This window comes from Heterodontus francisci, chromosome 9, assembly GCF_036365525.1.
Source record: "Heterodontus francisci isolate sHetFra1 chromosome 9, sHetFra1.hap1, whole genome shotgun sequence".
In the NCBI taxonomy this organism is placed as follows: Eukaryota; Metazoa; Chordata; class Chondrichthyes; order Heterodontiformes; family Heterodontidae; genus Heterodontus; species Heterodontus francisci.
In genome coordinates this window covers 111,997,405-112,016,801 of record NC_090379.1, presented here as the reverse complement: position 1 = coordinate 112,016,801, position 19,397 = coordinate 111,997,405, and the positions used below count along the sequence as shown (strand labels likewise).

Genomic DNA, 19,397 nt, shown 5'->3' with positions numbered 1-19,397 from the left:
AATCTTCAACTGTGATCAGGAACCTGTACCCTACATAAATCTCCAACTGTGATCAGGAACCTGTACCCTACATAAATCTTCAACTGTGATCAGGAACCTGTACCCTACATAAATCTTCAACTGTGATCAGGAACCTGTACCCTACATAAATCTCCAACTGTGATCAGGAACCTGTACCCTACATAAATCTCCAACTGTGATCAGGAACCTGTACCCTACATAAATCTTCAACTGTGATCAGGAACCTGTACCCTACATAAATCTTCAACTGTGATCAGGAACCTGTACCCTACATAAATCTCCAGCTGTGATCAGGAACCTGTACCCTACATAAATCTTCAACTGTGATCAGGAACCTGTACCCTACATAAATCTCCAGCTGTGATCAGGAACCTGTACCCTACATAAATCTCCAACTGTGATCAGGAACCTGTACCCTACATAAATCTCCAGCTGTGATCAGGAACCTGTACCCTACATAAATCTCCAACTGTGATCAGGAACCTGTACCCTACATAAATCTCCAGCTGTGATCAGGAACCTGTACCCTACATAAATCTTCAACTGTGATCAGGAACCTGTACCCTACATAAATCTCCAGCTGTGATCAGGAACCTGTACCCTACATAAATCTCCAACTGTGATCAGGAACCTGTACCCTACATAAATCTCCAGCTGTGATCAGGAACCTGTACCCTACATAAATCTCCAACTGTGATCAGGAACCTGTACCCTACATAAATCTCCAGCTGTGATCAGGAACCTGTACCCTACATAAATCTCCAACTGTGATCAGGAACCTGTACCCTACATAAATCTCCAGCTGTGATCAGGAACCTGTACCCTACATAAATCTCCAACTGTGATCAGGAACCTGTACCCTACATAAATCTCCAACTGTGATCAGGAACCTGTACCCTACATAAATCTCCAACTGTGATCAGGAATCTGTACCCTACATAAATCTCCAACTGTGATCAGGAACCTGTACCCTACATAAATCTCCAACTGTGATCAGGAATCTGTACCGTACCAAAAAAAAACTCTAACTGTGATCAGGTGCCTGTATCCTACCACCAGCTCCAACTGTGATCGGGAGCCTGTGCCCCCCCCCCCCCCCCCCCACCACAAACTGGCTGCAACTGTGATCAGAGATATGGAACATAGGAGCAAGTGTTGGCCATTCAGCCCATCAGTCCTGCTCAGCCATTCAATTAGATCATGGCTGAACATCTACCTCAACACCACTTTCCCACGCTATCCCCATATCCTTTGTTGTCATTAGTATCCAGATATCTATCGATTTCTGTCTTGAACATGCTCAATCATTGAGCTTCCATAGCCCTCAGGGGTAGAGAATTCCAAAGATTCACCACCTTCTGAATGAAGAAATTCTTCCTCATCTCAGTCTTAAATGGCGTACTCCTTATTCTGAGACTATGTCCCCTGGTTCTAGACCCCCCAGCCAGGGGAATCATCCTATCTGCATCCATACGTTTCAATGAGATCACCTCTCATTCTTTGAAACTCGAGAGAATACAGCCCAGTCTCCTCGATCTCTCCTCATAGATCAATCCCACCATCCCAGGGATTAGTCTGGTGAACCTTCGTTGCATTCCCTCTTTGGCAAGTATACCCTTCCTTAAGTAAGGAGACCAAAACTGTACGCAATACTCCAAGTATGGTCTCACCAAGGCTCTGTCCAATTGCAGCAAGAGGTCTTTATACCTGTACTCAAAACCCCCTGCGATGAAGGCCAACATACCATTTGTCTTCCTAATTGCTGCACCTGCATGCTAGCTTTTAGTGACTCATGAACAAGAACACCCAGGTCCCTTTGGACATCAGTACTTTCCAACCTGTCACCATTTAAGAAATACTTTGCATTTCTGTTTTTCTGCCATAGTGGATAACTTTGCACTTATTCACATTATATTCCTTCTGCCATGTTCTTGCCCATTCACTTAGCCTGTCCAAGTCCACTTGAAGCCTGCTTGCATCTTCCTCACAACTTACATTCCCACCTAGTTTTGTGTCATGAGCATACCTGGAAATATTACATTTGAACCCCACATGCAAATCATTCATAAAGATTGTGAACAGCTGTGGCCCCAGCACTGATCTTTGCGGTACCCCACTAGTAGCAGCCTGCCATCCTGAGAATGACCCATTTATTCCTACTCTGTTTTCTGTCTGTTAACCAATTCTCAATCCATTGCAATATATTACCCCCACTCCCATGTGCTCTAATTTTGTTCACTAACCTCCTGTGTAAAACCTTCTGAAAATCCAAATACACCACAACCACTGGTTCTCCTTTATCTATGCTACTAGTAACATCCTCAAAAAAGGTTTGTCAAACATGATTTCGCTTACATAAATCCATGTAACCACCAACTAGCTTTAAGCGATCAGGGGCCTGTACCCTATAACTAGCTCTAACTGTGATCTGAGATCTTTTATTCCATTAGTTCTAATATTTTGCATGTTTCTGTCGCCACAGAGTGTCCTTGCTGGTTCTGTACAGTTACAGAGACGACTGCTACAAGATTCTATTCTAGTGATGCTTACTGTTCAACTGTTGTACCAGAAGGTGGAGTGCACCAGGGGAGTGTTATGAGTTGGACTGATGTTTCAGAACCTTTGGAATATTTGAAAGAGTACAAATTCTTCCATCCAGAGTGTTGTGTAGTCACATCCCTCTTCGAATGCAGTGTATTAAACCATGTGCCATCCAGTCAGTACTCTTCCAGATTGTATGCTCAGTCTGGTACTTTCCAACACTGTTCCCCCACTCCAAGCTGCTGTTGATGGGCTCCAGTTTTATGGATGCTCTGCTACATCCTGTGTGGCCATTTTTCCAGCATGAGCCTCGGTGAGAATGTCAGAGGGCTGTTGGACTGTGACAGGCACCACAGCAGTGCATTCTTTCCAGTGAAAAGCATCGGAGTATGAAATAGCTGCAGGTCCTTTCACGTTAGAATTGCTATGTGGTTTCCTGACCAAGACATGAGTGGTCTGTGTAACCCTGCCAGTCACAACACAATGACGAGCTTTCCTTTCTCGAGGCAAAAATTTACTGTCTGTATGAAATTTCTTAGTGAATGGTTTCTGCATTTTTTTTCTCTATGTTGCTGCACACACCCCTCTGGATCAGCAGGTGACTGCTCCACTTGCTCTCCCCAATCAGGAAGTGTTCAGCTGAATCTGATTCCATACCAGACTGCTGAAAGATATGGGACTTCCCTACCCTCAGCTGAGAGACATGTGTTCTGAACAGAGACCTTTACCCCAAAGTCTGAGCCAGTGCTTTGCTGTGGCACTTTGAGTCTGCAGTGTTGCCGCATCTTCAACTATCCTGCTTTTTCTTTGCACTCAGATCATTTTGTCTTGGACAACCATGCAGTCTGTTTGAGTAGAAGAAAATTACAACACTTTTTAAATCCACTGGTCCATCATCTAATGGACAGCACTAATTAATGGTACTGTCAGTTTGAATTTGCTGACAGACGGTACTAAATTTGAAGGGTACCCTGGCTGTGAATGTATTAACCTGCAGGTGAGGAAAATTTTTCTGCATATGGTTTAGTTGAGAATCATGGAGTATGGTTTTAAACCTGGAATATTCTTAAACCAAGTCCAGTCACTGCCTGAAAGTTGTATCAGCAGATTGTCCCCTTCAACAACAGGGCACCCCACGTGCAAGTAGTCACTGGGACCCTTTCGTGGAACTGGAATTTGATCGGCCACAAACCAAACTGTTGTTGAGTGGCTTAGCAGTACTGATACATGTTGGCAAAGTGAAGTGCCGCTGTCGTCACCTCTTTTGGGCCGCTCACTTTGCAGTCCCATTTTCCACTCCTTTGCGTATAGGTTGCTGCGTGCAGCCTTGGCTGAGAACAATACTGGAACTAAATTTATGGAATTGGTAGAATGTTTCCTATTTAGGCAAAAGTATGGAGGGAAATAAACATTGGATGTTGTGGAGATTTGTTATGGCTGGTGTTCAGCTAATAGGAGTAAATGAAGACCATTAACTGTAGACATTGTATTTTATCATGGATTATCTATAAGTCACTTGGAGCTTCGTGCTGGAAAGAGGATGGTGAATAATCACAGCTACAAGGAATTGAGCCTTGAAGTTCCATGGGGGTTTTCCCCAATCTCCTGCATTAACTTTGGCAGCAGATCAACACACAAGATGGCTATTTGGCCCTTCAAATCTATGCTGGCTCTCTGTGGGGCAATCCAGTCAGTTCCATTCCTCAAGCGCTATTCCCTGTAGCCCTGCTAGTTTATTTCCCTCGTGTGCCTATCTACTTTCCTTTTGAAATCATTGATCATCTCCGCTAACACCACCCTTGTCGGCAGTGAGTTCCAGGTCATTACCACTCGCTGCGTCAAAAAGGTCTGTCTCTCATCTCCCTGCATCTCTTACCCAAAACCTTAAATTTGTGTCCCTCAGTCCTTGTACCATCAGATGATGGGAAAAGCTTTTCTTTGTCACCCTTTACCAAATATGTCATAATTTTGTACACCTATATCAAATCTCCCCTCAACCTCCTTAGCTCCGAGAACAACCCCAACCCAAACTCTAGGCTAAATTCCCTCATCCTGGCAACCTTTCTGGTAAATCTCCTCTATCCCTTCTCAAGCCCCTTCATATCCAGAACTGAACGCAATACTCTAGTTGTGGCCTAACCAGAGCTTTATCAATGTTCACTGTAGCTTCTGTTTTTGTACTCAAGGCTTTTATTTATGAAGCCCAAGATCCCATGGCTTTGCGAATGACACTCTCAATATGTCTTACCACCTTCAAAGATCTGTATTGCTGTACTCCTGGAGAAATGGCTATTTATGCTGGAGTGTCTGCTAGTATCGTGGCAGGAGATTGAGAAACCTCTGGGGAATTTTGTGTTTATACTTGAAATTTAAATAAGTCTGCGGCTGTGACTTTTAATTGTTTTCTCTGTTGGTTTGAAGAATAAATCACTTTTTTGCATATGTGTCATTACTTTCTGTGCACTAAATTTTCTCTATCCCATTGTTCTTAAATACAGTATCAAAGTCAAGTCACCAAAACATATAGGACGTGTGCGTGTGAAGGAGCAGGCAATGCTGTGTGTCTTTTTAGTTCCAATGTGTCATCAATCCTCGTCCAGACTGATGCCGAGTTATAAAAATCCTAACAGCAAATTAGATTTGGAACATGTTTGATCTAGTTTCTATGTATAGACCCACTTCCCCAATGCTCAATCTCTTAATTACTGACTGCTACAGGAAATAAAAAGCTAGCACTCAAGGAAAATATGCTTCAGCCATGGTTGTTAGGGCACTTTTTGCAGGTCAGATTAAAGGGAATTCAGTTCTACATTTCTAAGATACTTTCTAAAGTAATAAAAACAAGAAATGCTGGAAATACTCGAAGTCTGGCTGCAGTTGTTGAAAGAACAGCAGAGTTAATGTTTCAGGTAAGTGACCCTTCGTCAGATGCTGCCAGACTTGCTGAGTATTTTGCTTTTGTTTTAGTGATACTTTCTTTCTAAGGTACAGTTAATAAAAATTTTTTAAAACTGCCCTTTAATTACCATCAAAATGGGTCTGATAAAATGGGTTTAATATCCCATCCGTAGGATAGCAGTGCTTCCCGTAATGCTACACGGAGGGTCCTAGACTGTATCATTTGAAGCCCTTTAAAACGCCAGACGGGTCACCTAATCAGTACTGATATATATGCTTGGCCACTATTTTCAACCACTCTACCCCTTACTTTACATAGGTTTCTCAGAAGTCTGTGTTTTTCATGGTGTAATGCGGGAGAGGGGTTACCATGCTACATTGGATTTATACATTAAAACAATTACACATTTTAAAAGAAGAGAATTAGGTTTTGCTCCATAGGTTCCCAGCACTAATTAACAAGAGGAACAGCATTTCTTAATGTTTTGCGTTTAGTAAATGCTGAATGCCTACAGTCCATTTAAATAATCTAATTCAAATGTAAGTTGCAGTAACTTAAACTGAGAATTTAAGCACACAGTAATTTTTCACTATGGAAATGGGACATTTGGCTAATTGGTTTGTTTTCATTTCTTTCCTTAACAGTGTGTTAGAGCAGTTGTTTGAAGCCAGACACACATACATGAATGGTTTAAGCATGAATTATACAAGATATACAATGGCTGTTTTTTTATTAAGTTATAACTAATTGAAGGAGCAGAGGCAGAGAAGCCAGCGTACAAAAGCAAAATTCTGCAGAAGCTGGAAATCTGAAATAAAAACAGAAAATCCTGGAAATGCTCAGCAGGTTTGGCAGCATCTGTGGTGAGAAATGGAGTTAATGTTTCCAGTCATTGAACTTTCATCATGGGTCTGGGGCACTGACACAATGTGCTGTGATGTATATCAAGTTCTAAAGCCCAGGAATGCCACTGTAGCAAGTTGCTTTTCCATTGGAAGGGTAAACAAGAACACTAGAGGGAGAATCTTAGGTCACAACACCGTACTTGTCAGTGGCTGGTTCAGAACAGCACTGACTAAAGCCTGAGATGAGGTGTCTCTTAACCTTCCTGCTCCAGCCCTAGGCAACCCAATCACTGAGGAGACAAATGCCTGATTTAGCTTAAAATGAACCAACAGGTGAAGAGGAATGAGCAAGGATTATTCCACAGTTCAACATTCAATCAAGTAACTTCCAAAATTGATGTGGCTTAACTCTTCTTGGCTAGTGCCTTCTTCAAGACCATCAGAATGATGTCTTTATTGTTCATCACATTGTAGCAATTCAGATCAACCAGCCTGTCAAACTCGTTCGGGGTGTATGTAAAGTTCAGGGTGCTGTAGGGTGAATTCTCAGCTTCCAGGACAAAACTGCCATAGTCTCTCTCCTCTTCAGAGAAACGTTCCTCTCCTACAACAGATATAGACAGCAATGACTGATAAATCACTGTCAAGATTCTTTACATTCAACATTTATATATTGGTGTTTGACATAGTAATACATCCCAAAGCACATCACAGAGGATAAAACAAAGACTGATCAACAGCTGAAGAGTTGGAAGTTTTGCATGGTCTTAGAGATAGGTTACCATGAAACTGTTGGAGAGATAGCAAGGGAACATATGATATCCAGACCACTGAAGATGGACCTGGTGGCAGGGGAAGGAGCCAAAAGGATGCAAAGGAGACTAGGTTGAAAAAGTGAGGGCATCTGATGACACGAGGAGCAAAAGTGTATGAGAATTTGTAAAGGAAACAGCGATTTTAAATTCACTGGAGGTTGGCAGAAACAGGTATAAAAGGGGCATTTGGGTTTAGTGCATGGGGAATGTGGGCGAGATGCTTCCAACAAGCAGAATGTTGGAAAAATTGAAGCAGGAGCTGACAAAGGCATGGATAAAATTTTAGTGGCAGGAGCGAGGGAGATATGACTGGAGCTGGGTAATGAAAATGCTTGAGAGAGGAAAAGAAGGTTAGAGTTAGCACAGTAGTTGGAGAGGACAAGCTGAATTTTGAGGAGCTCAGACAGCAGTTTGAAAGACTAGCTGCGACAGCCTGAGGCAAGAGCCACTGATGTTACTTGTGCACTAGGCCCAGGAGTGGCTGTTAGGTGATTTGAGGAATTGGGCTGGGAGGGTGTAGGTGGTGGGACTCATGGGTAATCTTTTTACAGTGAAAAAAAAAATTATCACTTATTTGCCATTCCGTGTGCTTAAAAGTAGTTGTTTCCTGCTCTGTGTAATGCACATAGTCCCTCACCTGGGGATTTGTATTCCCTGAATGTGGCATTTGTGAGCGGGAAGTGAATCACTATAGGAATTTTAGGATTCTTTTCATCCATGAAGACGTAACATTCCTGCAGGCTGTTCTCAAGTATGTCTGCCACATCAATCCTTGGGAAAGGGATATTATGTTCGCTACAGTATTTCTCAGTCCTTTTCAGAACCTGGGGGGAGAAAGAGAGAGAAAGGAGGAGAACATAAAGTTTAAAAACTAATTACCTGGTAATGTCTGTCTACTCAACTTCGGGACGTAATTGAAAAATGTACCTTATGGCTTTCAAACTATCCTGTGCAAAGTTATTAATATATTGGTTACTGGGCAGTACATGTCTATTAACATGTTTAACCCGTAGACAGGGAGACAACTAAGTTTTCAGCTGAAATAAAAAGAAGAAATGCTGGAACCACTCAGCAGGTCTGGCAGCATCTGTGGAAAGAGAAGCAGAGTTAACGTTTCGGGTCAGTGACCCTTCTTCGGAACTAACAAATATTAGAAAAGTCACAGGTTATAAGCAAGTGAGGTGGGGGTGGGGCAAGAGATAACAAAGGAGAATTGGACAAGGCCACATAGCTGACCAAAAGGTCATGGAGCAAAGGCAAACAATATGTTAATGGTGTGTTGAAAGACAAAGCATTAGTACAGATTAGGTGTTAACGGACTGAATATTGAACAGCAGCAAGTGCAAACAAGAAAAAAAACAGTGGGTAAGCAAACTGAACAAACTAAGATGAAATGAAATAAATGCAACAAAAAAAATTGTAAAAAATAAAAAAAAAAACTAAAAATGAAAGTAAAAAGGCTGTCATGCTCTGAAATTATTGAACTCACTGTTCAGTCCGGCAGGCTGTAGTGTGCCTAATCGGTAGATGAGATGCTGTTCCTCGAGCTTGCGTTGATGTTCACTGGAACACTGCAGCAATCCCAGGACAGAGATGTGAGCATGAGAGCAGGGGGGAGTGTTGAAATGGCAAGCAACTGGAAGCTCAGGGTCCTGCTTGCGGACTGAGCGGAGATGTTCCGCAAAGCAGTCACCCACTCTGCGCTTGGTCTCCCCAATGTAGAGGAGACCACACTGTGAGCAGCGAATACAGTATACTACATTGAAAGAAGTACAAGAAAATCGCTGCTTCACCTGAAAGGAGTGTTTGGGGCCTGGGATAGTGAGGAGAGAGGAGGTAAATGGGCAGGTATTACACGTCCTGCGATTGCAGGGGAAGGTGCCATGGGATGGGGACGAGGTGGTGGGGGTAATGGAGGAGTGGACCAGGGTGTCGCGGAGGGAACGATCCCTTCGGAATGCTGACGGGAAGGGAGGGGAAGATGCGACTGGTAGTGGCATCACGCTGGAGGTGGCAGAAATGGCGGAGGATGATCCTTTGGACACGGAGGCTGATGGGGTGGAAAATGAGGACAAGGGGAACCCTGTCACAGTTCTGGGAGGGAAAGGGATGAGGGTAGAGGTGCGGGAAATGGGCCGGACACGGTTGAGGGCCCTGTCAACCACAGTGGGGGGAAATCCCCGGTTGAGGGAAAAGGAGGTCATATCAGAAGCACCGTCATGGAAGGTAGCATCATCAGAGCAGATGCGTCGGAGGCGGAGAAACTGGGAGAATGGAATGGAGTCCTTACAGGAGGTAGGGTGTGAAGAAGTGTAGTCGAGGTAGCTGTGGGAGTCGGTGGGCGTATAATGGATATTAGTAGACAACCTATCCCCAGAGATGGAGACAGAGAAGTCGAGGAAGGGAAGGGAAGTGTCAGAGATGAACCATGTAAAGGTGAGAGAAGGGTGGAAATTGGAAGCAAAGTTGATAAAGTTTTCCAGTTCGGGGCGGGAGCAGGAAACGGCACCGATACAGTCATCAATGTACCGGAAAAAGAGTTCAGGGAGGGGGCCTGAGTAGGACTGGTACAAAGAATGCTCGACATATCCCACAAAAAGACAGGCATAACTAGGGCCCATGCGGGTACCCATAGCGACACCTTTTACTTGAAGGAAGTGCGTGGAGTTGAAGGAGAAGTTGTTCAATGTGCGAACAAGTTCAGCCAGGCGGAGGAGGGTGGTGGTGGATGGGGACTGGTTGGGCCTCTGTTCCAGGAAGAAGCAGAGAGCCCTCAAACCATCCTGTTGGGGGATGGAGGTGTAGAGCGATTGGACGTCCATAGTGAAGAGGAGGCAGTTGGGACCAGGAAAGTGGAAATTGTCAAAATGACGTAGGGCGTCAGAGGAGTCACGGATGTAGGTGGGAAGAGACTGGACCAGCAGAGAAAAGATAGAGTCAAGATAGAAAGAAATATGTTCAGTGGGGCAGGAGCAGGCTGACACAATGGGTCTGCCGGGACAGTCCTGTTTGTGGATTGAAAGTTTTCAGCTGATTGATTTCCCCCTCCCCCCACGAGTTAGAGTGAAAATGGCACTGAAACATGGAAGATGTTCATTCTATGCAATTACAGGGTTTTCTGACTTTCTACACACAATGTAACCCTTGTTGACTCCTGATTCACTAGTTCTGTTGCATCCTTTCATGTATCAATAGACAATATAAGAAAAGCTTAGGCTTCTAATCACAATATAATATTATTGCTCTCAACAAGGACAATAATCTAAGTATTGATTATTGATCGGCAACCATACCTTTCCAAGGGCTTGACTGTTAGCTGAATATGACTATTCAGAACTGCACTTGCCTTTATTCTTCTCCTGGGATAGAACCAAGGACATTTTAAGTCAATATGTTTTTACTTATTCTCAGAATTTGGACTTTGGATAAGTCTGTTGCGGAAACAGGCTACATGGGAATGTGCTTAAATATTGGTATGGATGGAACATGTGAAATAAATTAAAGGATGCCCAAATGGGGGGCAGTGGTCATTAGAGAAATCCTCAAGACTACACCAAAAATTACTGCCATGTCTTGGATAATGAGGACATTTGTCTGATATGTATGGATTTCCAGGATCTTCCCTATGGTACACAGAGGAAAATAAAGAACGATGGTCTGGTGTCAGTAGTGCCTTCCCGACTATATTTAAAAAAAAATTGTTTTGGGATGTGGCTAACCGAAGCATTGCAATATTTACTGCTCATCCCTTTTTGCCCTGAGGGCATTCAGAATTACCCATATAGTGTGGAGCTGGAGTCAGACCAAGTCAGGGTAGCAGGTTCCCTTAGCTGAATGGCAGTAATCAACCAGATGGGTTTTTATGACACTCTGGCAACTTTCACTGTTATTTTCTGGTGCCAGCCACAAATTACCAGAATTTAAAATGCATTTAATTTCATGATTTGCTCCAGTAAGATTTGACCTCATGACCTCTGAGTTGCTCGTCCACTACCATAACTACTAGGCCAGCACACATAGTATAACATGGAAATAAGGCATGACATGCATCAAACTTCCATCTCCTCCTTTGTATCTATATTTTAGATTTATTTTTCAACTGAGGGAACAACTACTTTGAAGTTCCATTGTACATAAACTGTGTACATTCTGCTCCCGAGGGAGAAATACAACCAACAAGACGGGATGTGGATTGAAAGGTCACATAACCATGTCATTAAGGCACTTTGCATAGATTCCTCTCCTCACCTTGAACGGGGATCCCCGACTAAAACTAAAAGACAGCATGATATCGATCTGTCTCTGTGACCGCAGCGCAAGAGGAAATGCTGAATTAATTGAGAATCCAGCATCAACCAACATCAGCTGATTATCCATTGGAGTCAGATGGTTTGGGGCGGAGTCCAGATGTGCAGCTAAAAAAATTTTTTAGAAAGCATAAATTAAAAAGAATAAATTGTTTACTTCAGTCATAAAAGTAATATCAACATGACAAAACTTGATGCATCGAAAAAGAAGAACCAGAAGCTGTGCGTATAATTTCAAAAAGGCTAACTTCCAAGCGTGTGACGGAACAGCTGAATTGAAGTGATGTGAAGGGGATTGTTCAACACTTCAGTCGAGGTGAAGTTAGACCTTCTGTAAAGACATAATGCTGAACATGCAGGATAACTACATACATGATATCGGCAGACACAAGCTAAATAATCAAGAACCTAAATGGATCAGTAAGTTAATCAGAAGCAAAGTTAAAAAATGGAATGAACTTCACGAATCCTGCAAGGAGACAGGTGAAGTGGCTTACTGGATAAATGTAAGAACATTCAGAAACATGGCTGAAGGGTAACTGAGGAATGTGAAAAATCACAGCTGCAAACACAACCTAACAGTAAAAATGTCTTTCAGTGTTATACAGTAAGAAATGAGAACCATAGAAGATGCAAATTGGCTTGAAACAGGAAGAACACAAGATAGTAAACATAATACATGATTACTTCCTCCAATTATTCCCAAGAACCCAATGTGGTTGTAATTAGAGGAATTTTAAGAAGCTTTGATGTAAATGAGATGAAAATCTTAAGACTGCCTAAAACAGCATATTTTACACTTTCAGAATGCCCCAAAATGCTGTAAAGGCATAAAGTTTCTTTTGAAAAAGTACATAAAAAACGAGTTAAACCCTTCTGGTTGAGAGATGAATGTTACATCGAATTTGCAGCACAGAAACAGGCCATTTGGTCTCTGCTGGTACTAATGCTCCACAAGAGCCACTGTCCACTCTATCTACTTCATCAAAACCCATCAACATATCCCACTCCTTTCTCTCTCACGTACTTAGCCAGCTTCCCCTGGATGTTGGCCGGAATGCTGGGAGAACTCCTTGCTCTTTGATAAAGGGTACAAGAAAGGTTCACTAGCTGGTTGCTGAGATGAGGGGATTGTCTTATGAGGAGAGATTGAGCAGCACAAGAACACAAGAATTAGGAGCAGGAGTAGGCCATCCAGCCCCTTGAGCCTGCTCCGCCATTTGATAAAAGCATGGCTGATCTGATCATAACTTCAATTCCACTTTCCTGTCTGCCCCCATAACATTTGACTCCCTTGTTGATCAAAAATCTATCTAATTCAGCCTTGAACATATACAATGACCCAGCTTCCACTGCTCACTGGGGTAAGAGAATTCCACAGACTAAAAACCCTCAGAGAAAAGAAATTCTCTTAATTTCTGTCTTAAATGGGTGACCCCCCATTTTTAACTGTGTCCCCTAGTTCCAGACTCCCATACGAGGGGAAACATCCTCTCAGCAGCCATCTGTCAAGTCACTTCTCATTCTTCTGAACTCCAACAGGTATAGGCCCAACCTGTTCAACCTTTTTTCATAAGATAACCCCTTCCTCTCAGGAATCAGTCGAATGAACTTCTCTGAACTGCTTCTAATGCAATTATATCCTTTCTTAAGTAAGGAGACCAAAACTGTACACAGTACTCCAGATGCAGTCTAACTAAGGCCCTGTACAACTGTAGCAACAATTCCCTACTTTTATACTCGATTCCCCTTGCAATAAATGCCAACAGGTCATTTGCCTTCCTAATCACTCGCTGTACCTGCATAGTAACTTTTGGTGATTCATGTATCAGGACAGCCAGCTCTCACTGTACTGTAGAGTTCTGCAGTCTCTGTCTATTTAAATAATAGTGCTTCTCTATTCTTCCTGCCTAAGTGCACCAGTTCAGCTTTTCCCACATTTTGCTGCAAATGCCAAATTTTTGCCCACTCACAACCTATCTAAATCCCGTTGTAGACTCTTTATGTCCTCTTGACAGCTTACTTTCCTCCCTATCTTTGTGTCATCAGCCAATTTAGCTACCATACATTCGGTGCCTTCATCCAAGAGATTGATATAGATTGTAACTAGTTGAGGCCCAGCACTGATCCCTGCGGCATTCTACTAGTAATGGCTTGCCAATCCGAAAATGATCCATTTATCCCTACTCTGTTTCCTGGTAGCTAACCAATCCTCCATCCATGCTAATATGTTAGCCCCTACACCATGAATTCTTACTTTGTGTTGTAACCTTTGATGTGTCACCTTATCGAATACCCTTTGGAAATCCAAGCACATCACATCTGCAGGTTTCCTTTTATCCACCTTGCTTGTTATTTCCTCAAAGAACTCTAATAAATTAGTCAAACATGATCATCCTTTCACAGAAGCGTGTTGGCTCTGCCTGACTGTATTATAACTTTCCAAATGTCCTGCTATTACCTTCTAAATAATGGATTCTAGCATTTTCCCCATGACAGATGTTAGGCTAACTGGCCTACAGTTTCCTGCTTTCTGTCTTCCTCCTTTCTTGAATAGAGTTACATTTGCGATTTTCCAATCCACTGGGACCTTTCCAGAATCTAGGGAATTTTGGAAAATCACAACCAATGCATTAACAATCGCTGCAGCCACTTCTTTTACGACCCTATGATGCAAGCCATCAAGTCCAGAGGACTCGTCAGCCTTTAGTTCTAATAAAAGTACCAGTACTTTTTCCCACGTATTTGAGATTGTTCCAAGTTCCTCCTTTCCTTTTATCGCTTGATTTTCAAGTATTCTTGGGATTTTTTTTCTCTTCGACAGTGAAGACAGACACAAAATATCTGTTCAATGCTTCCGCCATTTCCTTGTTTCACAGAATAGAAAATTTATGCACAGAAAGAGGCCACTTGGCCCATCATGTCTGCTCCGACCCAAAAGCAAGCCACCCAGCCTAATCCCACTTTCCAGCATTTGGTTCGTAGCCCTACAGGTTACAACACTTCAGGTGCACATCCAGGCACCTTTTAAATGAGTTGAGGGTTCCTGCCTCTACCACCCTTTCAGGCAGTGAGTTCCAGATCCCCACCACCCTCTGGGTGAAAAATGTTTTCCTCATCTTCCCTCTAATCCTTCTATCAATCACTAAATCTATGCCCCCTAGTCACTGATCCCTCTGCTAAGGTAAATAGGCCCTTCCCATCCACTCTATCTAGGCCCCTCACAATTTTTTTACATCTCTCCTCAGCCTCCTTTGTTCCAAGGAAAACAACCCTAACCTTTCCAATCTTCCAATTTCTGCATTTTTCCAGTCCTAGCAACATCCTCGTAAATCTCCTCTGTACCCTCTCTAGTGCAATTACATCCTTTCTGTAATGAGGTGACCAGAACTGCAAACAGTACTCATGTTGTGACCTATCTAATATTTTATATAGTTCCAGAATAACCTCCCTGCTCTTACATTCTATGCCTCAGCCAATAAAGGAAAGGACTTCAAGATTCCAAATGCCTTCTTAATCACCTTATCGACCTGTCCTGCTACCTTCATGGATCTGTGGATATACACTCCAAGGTCCCTCACTTCCTCTACACCTCTCAATATCCCTTTATTTTATATTCCTTTGCCCTGTTTGACCTCCCCAAATGCATCACCTCACACTTTTCTGGGTTAAATTCCATTTGCCACTTTTCTGCTCACCTGACCAGTCCATTGATATCTTCTTGCAGTCTACAGTCCCCCTCGTTATCAACCACATGTCCAATTCTTGATCACTTCCCCTACATTTATGTCCAAATCGTTAATATTCCCATTCTTAATTCCCCAGTCTCTCTCTCTAAGGAACCAACACTCACTTTAGTTACTCTTTTCCTTTTTAAATACTTGTAGAAACTCCTATCTGTTTTTATATTTCAAGGTAGCTTTCTCTCATACTCTAGTTTCTCCCTCCTTTTCTTAGTCATTCTTTGCTGGTTTCTAAAATCTGTCCAATCTTTTGACCTACCACGAATCTTCACTGCATTGTACATTTTCTCTTTCAATTTGATACTATCCTTAATTGCCTTAGTTAGTCACGGATAGTGCATCCTTCCCAGTCTTTCTTTCTCAATGTAACATATCTTTGCTGAGAGTTATTAAATATCTCCTTAAATGTCTGCCAGTGCTTCTCTACTGTCCTACCTTTTAATCTATTTTCCCAGTTCACTTTAGCCAACTCTGTCTTCATACCCTTGTAATTGCCTTTATTTAGGTTTAAGACACGAGTCTTAGATACACACTCCTCACCGTCAAACTGAATGTGAAATTCCGTCATGTTATGATCACTGTTGCCTAGAGGCTCCTTTACTATGAGGTCATTAATTAATCCATGAGCCTATATTCCCTGTAACATTGAAGAATGAGACATGGCCTCATTGAAAAAAAGACTTGCATTTATACAGTGCCTTTCATAACCACCGGACATCTCAAAGTGCTTTACAGCCAATGAAGTACTTTTGAAGTGTAGTCACTGTTGCAATGTAGGAAACACAGCAGCCAATTTGTGCACAGCAAGCTCCCATAAATAGCAATGTGATAATGACCAGATCATCTGTTTTTGTGATTTTGATTGAGGGATGAAGAGTGGCCAGGACACCAAGGATAATTCCGCTGCTTTTCTTCGAAATAATGCTACAGGATCTTTTACATCTACCTGAGAGGACAGTCGGGACCTCGGTTTAAATGTCTCATCTGAAAAACGACACCTCCAACACTGCAGAATTCTCTCATTACTGCACTGGAGCACGAGCCTTGATTTTTCTGCTCAAGTCCTGGAGTGGGACTTGAACCCGGAACTACATGATTCAATGGCGAGAGTGCTGCCAAATAAGTCGCAGCTGAAGCATAAAATAATAAAGGGGCGTGACAGATGCTGGGAGAATATTTCCCTTGGCTGGGGTATCTAAAACCAGGGGTCACAGTCTCAGAATAAGGGATTGGCCATTCAGGTCTGCAATGAGGAGAAATTTCTTCAAAGGGTTGTGGAACTTTGTAATTCTCATATGGCGCTCAGTTGTTTAGTATATTCAAAACAGAAATTTATAGATTTTTCGATACAAGGGAATTAAGGGATATGGGGATAGTGCAGGAGGTGGAATCGAGGTTGAAGATCAGTCATAATCTTAATGAATGACAGAGCATACACAAAGGAACGAATGGCTTACAACAACTCCTATTTTTTATGTTCTTATATTTTATGTTCATCTAGACAGATAGAGAGGGTCTCATTTAAGTGTCTCATTCGAAAGACAGCACTCACTCAGCAATACACTGAAGTGCTAGCCTAGATTATGTACTCAAGACTCAAAATGAAACTCAAACCCATAATCTTCTGACTCCGATTTGAGAGTGCGACCAAGAGCCACGCTGAGCATTAAGGCAGGCACGGGAGAGCATTTGTTAGGCATTCATGGTCAGTATGAGTCAGTCCATGAACATTGAGCATCCCAGCAAATTGAATATAGACTAACATGGTATCTATTTTCACATGAGGACAAACAAATGCAGACATCTACAAACCCATTAGTCTTGCTTCAATATCATGAGTAACTATTATTTATTAGTAGTATTGAGTATTGAGGATTACCTGCATGGTAACCAAATAAAGAGCAGGTTAAATTGATTTAGAAAGGGAAGAGTCTGTATGAGCAACCTCCTTGACTTCTTTTTGAAGGAAATCACACCCCAAATCAACTAAGGGAAACTCTGGGCTGAATTTTCCCAACATAGAATATTTTTGGCTGTCGGGACCATTTCTGGGTCCGTAACCCGGCCACGAAAGCAGTGCACCTTCCGGGTCAACTTTCTGGAAGGCGACCAATGAACATGCCACCTGGGGATTGCTGTTCAATTAGGGACAGCAGTGGGTTGAGAAGGCAGCAGATCGATTGAGCACGTGCCATGGCAAGGGTGGTCAACAGTCTTCACTGTGTCTGCAGTGAAATTGTTGTTGAGGTGAATGCAGCAGGAGAGGGAGGGTGAAAACTGGAGGCGCGATAAGGCTGATGGAAGCCAATACATCACCCCAGTACTATAATCATGCAATGGAAAGCCTCTGCCTGTAGAAGACCTCAGACTTGACATTTTGTGTCGTTAATGGTTGGAATTGATTGAACTTTCATGCTGCTCCGACATCCTGCTGTGCACTCGCCTCCTCTGAGTTACCGAGGTGCTGACACATCATGGGAACCATGCGACACTGGAAAAATAGCACTGTCCTTGGAAAATTGCAGCTAATTGCCTAACTATCAACCTCAATTGGATGCCACGCTGCCGGGCAGGTTGCCGTCAACCCACAGAAGCCGCCACCGGGAGAAGCGGGAAGAGCTGTAAACACACGGCATGACCCCCTTTTACGCAATTTCCCCCCCCCCCCCCCCACCGCCACCCCTCTCCAAAGTCCCTGGGAAAACTCCCTCCTGTCACTGTACCTAGTCTTGGAGAAGGCAGTTGAGAAAGCTGCACATTAAAGGATATCTGTTAATCACAAAGCACTGGCGCAAATCTTGGGAGTGGGTAGAAATTCGTTAAAGGGTCAAAAACAATGGGCACTGGTTATAACCATGCAACATAGGAGGCCATTCAGCCCATTGTGTCTGTGCTGGCTCTTTGAAGAGCTAACCAACCCATCCCACTCGCCTCCTCTTTCCCCACAGTCCTGCAAATGTCAAAGTGGGGCGGGGGTTGCTGAATGAGATTCCAGGGCTAATTGTTGGAACCGCAATGGTTTCTAATTCACATTAATAATTTGGACTCAGAAAGTCAATGAAGGATGGTCAAATCTGTAGATATTACCAAACTGAGGACTGAGCTTGACAAATTTACAATAAATTGGATAAAATACATAATTAGGTGGAATAATAGGGAATGAAATTGAATATGGGCAAATGAAAAGTACTGCACATGGTAAGAAAAGTGGCCAACGTTAAGTACTTCGTGAACCATGTAGAAAAAGCTAAAGACGATGGTGACGGAGAGGAGGTTCTGTAGATCTGATGCATGTCCAACCACTGCAGACATTGCTATAGAGCAGGGTTAGCAATCAACCACATTGTTTCTATAGATCAAAACACATTTCCTGTAAGCACAGGACACTTGATAGTATAGTTTATAGGACAGGTGTAGGATTGGCAATCAGCTGAACCTGGATCAAGGAAGTACTTTTCGGCTTCAAGTTCTATCTTTCGAGTCCTCTGAAGAATTATTGAAAACCACATACCTTTATACATGATATTTTCTCTACATCAAAGCTACATGTCACAGTTAAGACCTCATTACGTATCTATTCTCAATCCTTCTATTCTTGTAAACAGTTGTAGCTGTTTACTCCAAAGCTACTTTATGTAACAGGACTTTCTGACTCAGTTGTTCTCAACCTCTTGCTTTATTAACTGTTATCTTTCTATACTATAGTTAATGGATCCCTCTACCTATGCCACCAAAGTTATAAGTTAATCATCCATGGCTGATGTCATTACTGTCACGTATTTCCTTGCATAAGCACATAAACACTTAAAAGCAGAAGACAAGTTATGCTTTCTTCTCATGACACTTCAAAGCCATCCTGCTTATGTTGAAAAGTCTGTTGCTCAAAGATACAAGGAAGTTCAATTATTCAGCCTCTCAAGGGTGTCCAACAAGCAGCCATCAAGTAAACCAATACAATGCTTAGCTATAGAGGAAGCCATGCTCAAATTGTGTAGTGCCCTGATCAGACTACAGCTTGAACACTATCCAGTTTCGGTCACTGAGATACAAGGGAGACCAAGCACAGCAAGCAGTGCAGCGAAGAGTCATGAGGTTAGAGGTCTGAGTTATGATGAAAGACTATGCTTTTCAGCCTTGAAAGGAGGAGACTAGAGTCGATCTTAGAGGTATAATATAATTAATGGAACGGACATGCTAGATTAGGAAAATAACTTCAAAATAAACCC

At 42.6% G+C, this 19,397-nt stretch overlaps 2 protein-coding genes across 7 annotated transcripts in view; one reads left to right on the top strand and one right to left on the bottom strand.

The window, feature by feature from the left end:
- Positions 1–5,002, top strand: part of eif2ak4 (eukaryotic translation initiation factor 2 alpha kinase 4) — a 183,289-nt gene extending 178,287 nt beyond the window's left edge. For all 3 annotated transcript variants that reach the window (XM_068039692.1, XM_068039691.1, XM_068039690.1), the window contains one exon: positions 2,504–5,002. In XM_068039692.1, the coding sequence (XP_067895793.1) occupies positions 2,504–2,561 (58 nt within the window). In that variant the 3' untranslated portion in view covers positions 2,562–5,002. The remainder of the gene's footprint in view (positions 1–2,503) is intronic.
- Positions 5,003–6,186: 1,184 nt separating this feature from the next.
- LOC137373979 (cytosolic phospholipase A2 zeta-like) overlaps positions 6,187–19,397 on the bottom strand; it is a 181,554-nt gene continuing 168,343 nt past the window's right edge. For 2 of the 4 annotated variants that reach the window (XM_068039687.1, XM_068039688.1), the window contains 3 exons: positions 11,370–11,536; positions 7,759–7,945; positions 6,187–6,910 (listed from right to left, as the gene is read on the bottom strand). In XM_068039687.1, the coding sequence (XP_067895788.1) occupies positions 6,711–6,910; positions 7,759–7,945; positions 11,370–11,536 (554 nt within the window). In that variant the 3' untranslated portion in view covers positions 6,187–6,710. Of the gene's footprint in view, positions 6,911–7,758; positions 7,946–8,048; positions 8,209–11,369; positions 11,537–19,397 lie in introns of those variants that run through there. The other 2 variants (XR_010975748.1, XM_068039689.1) reach the window with 2 other exon arrangements.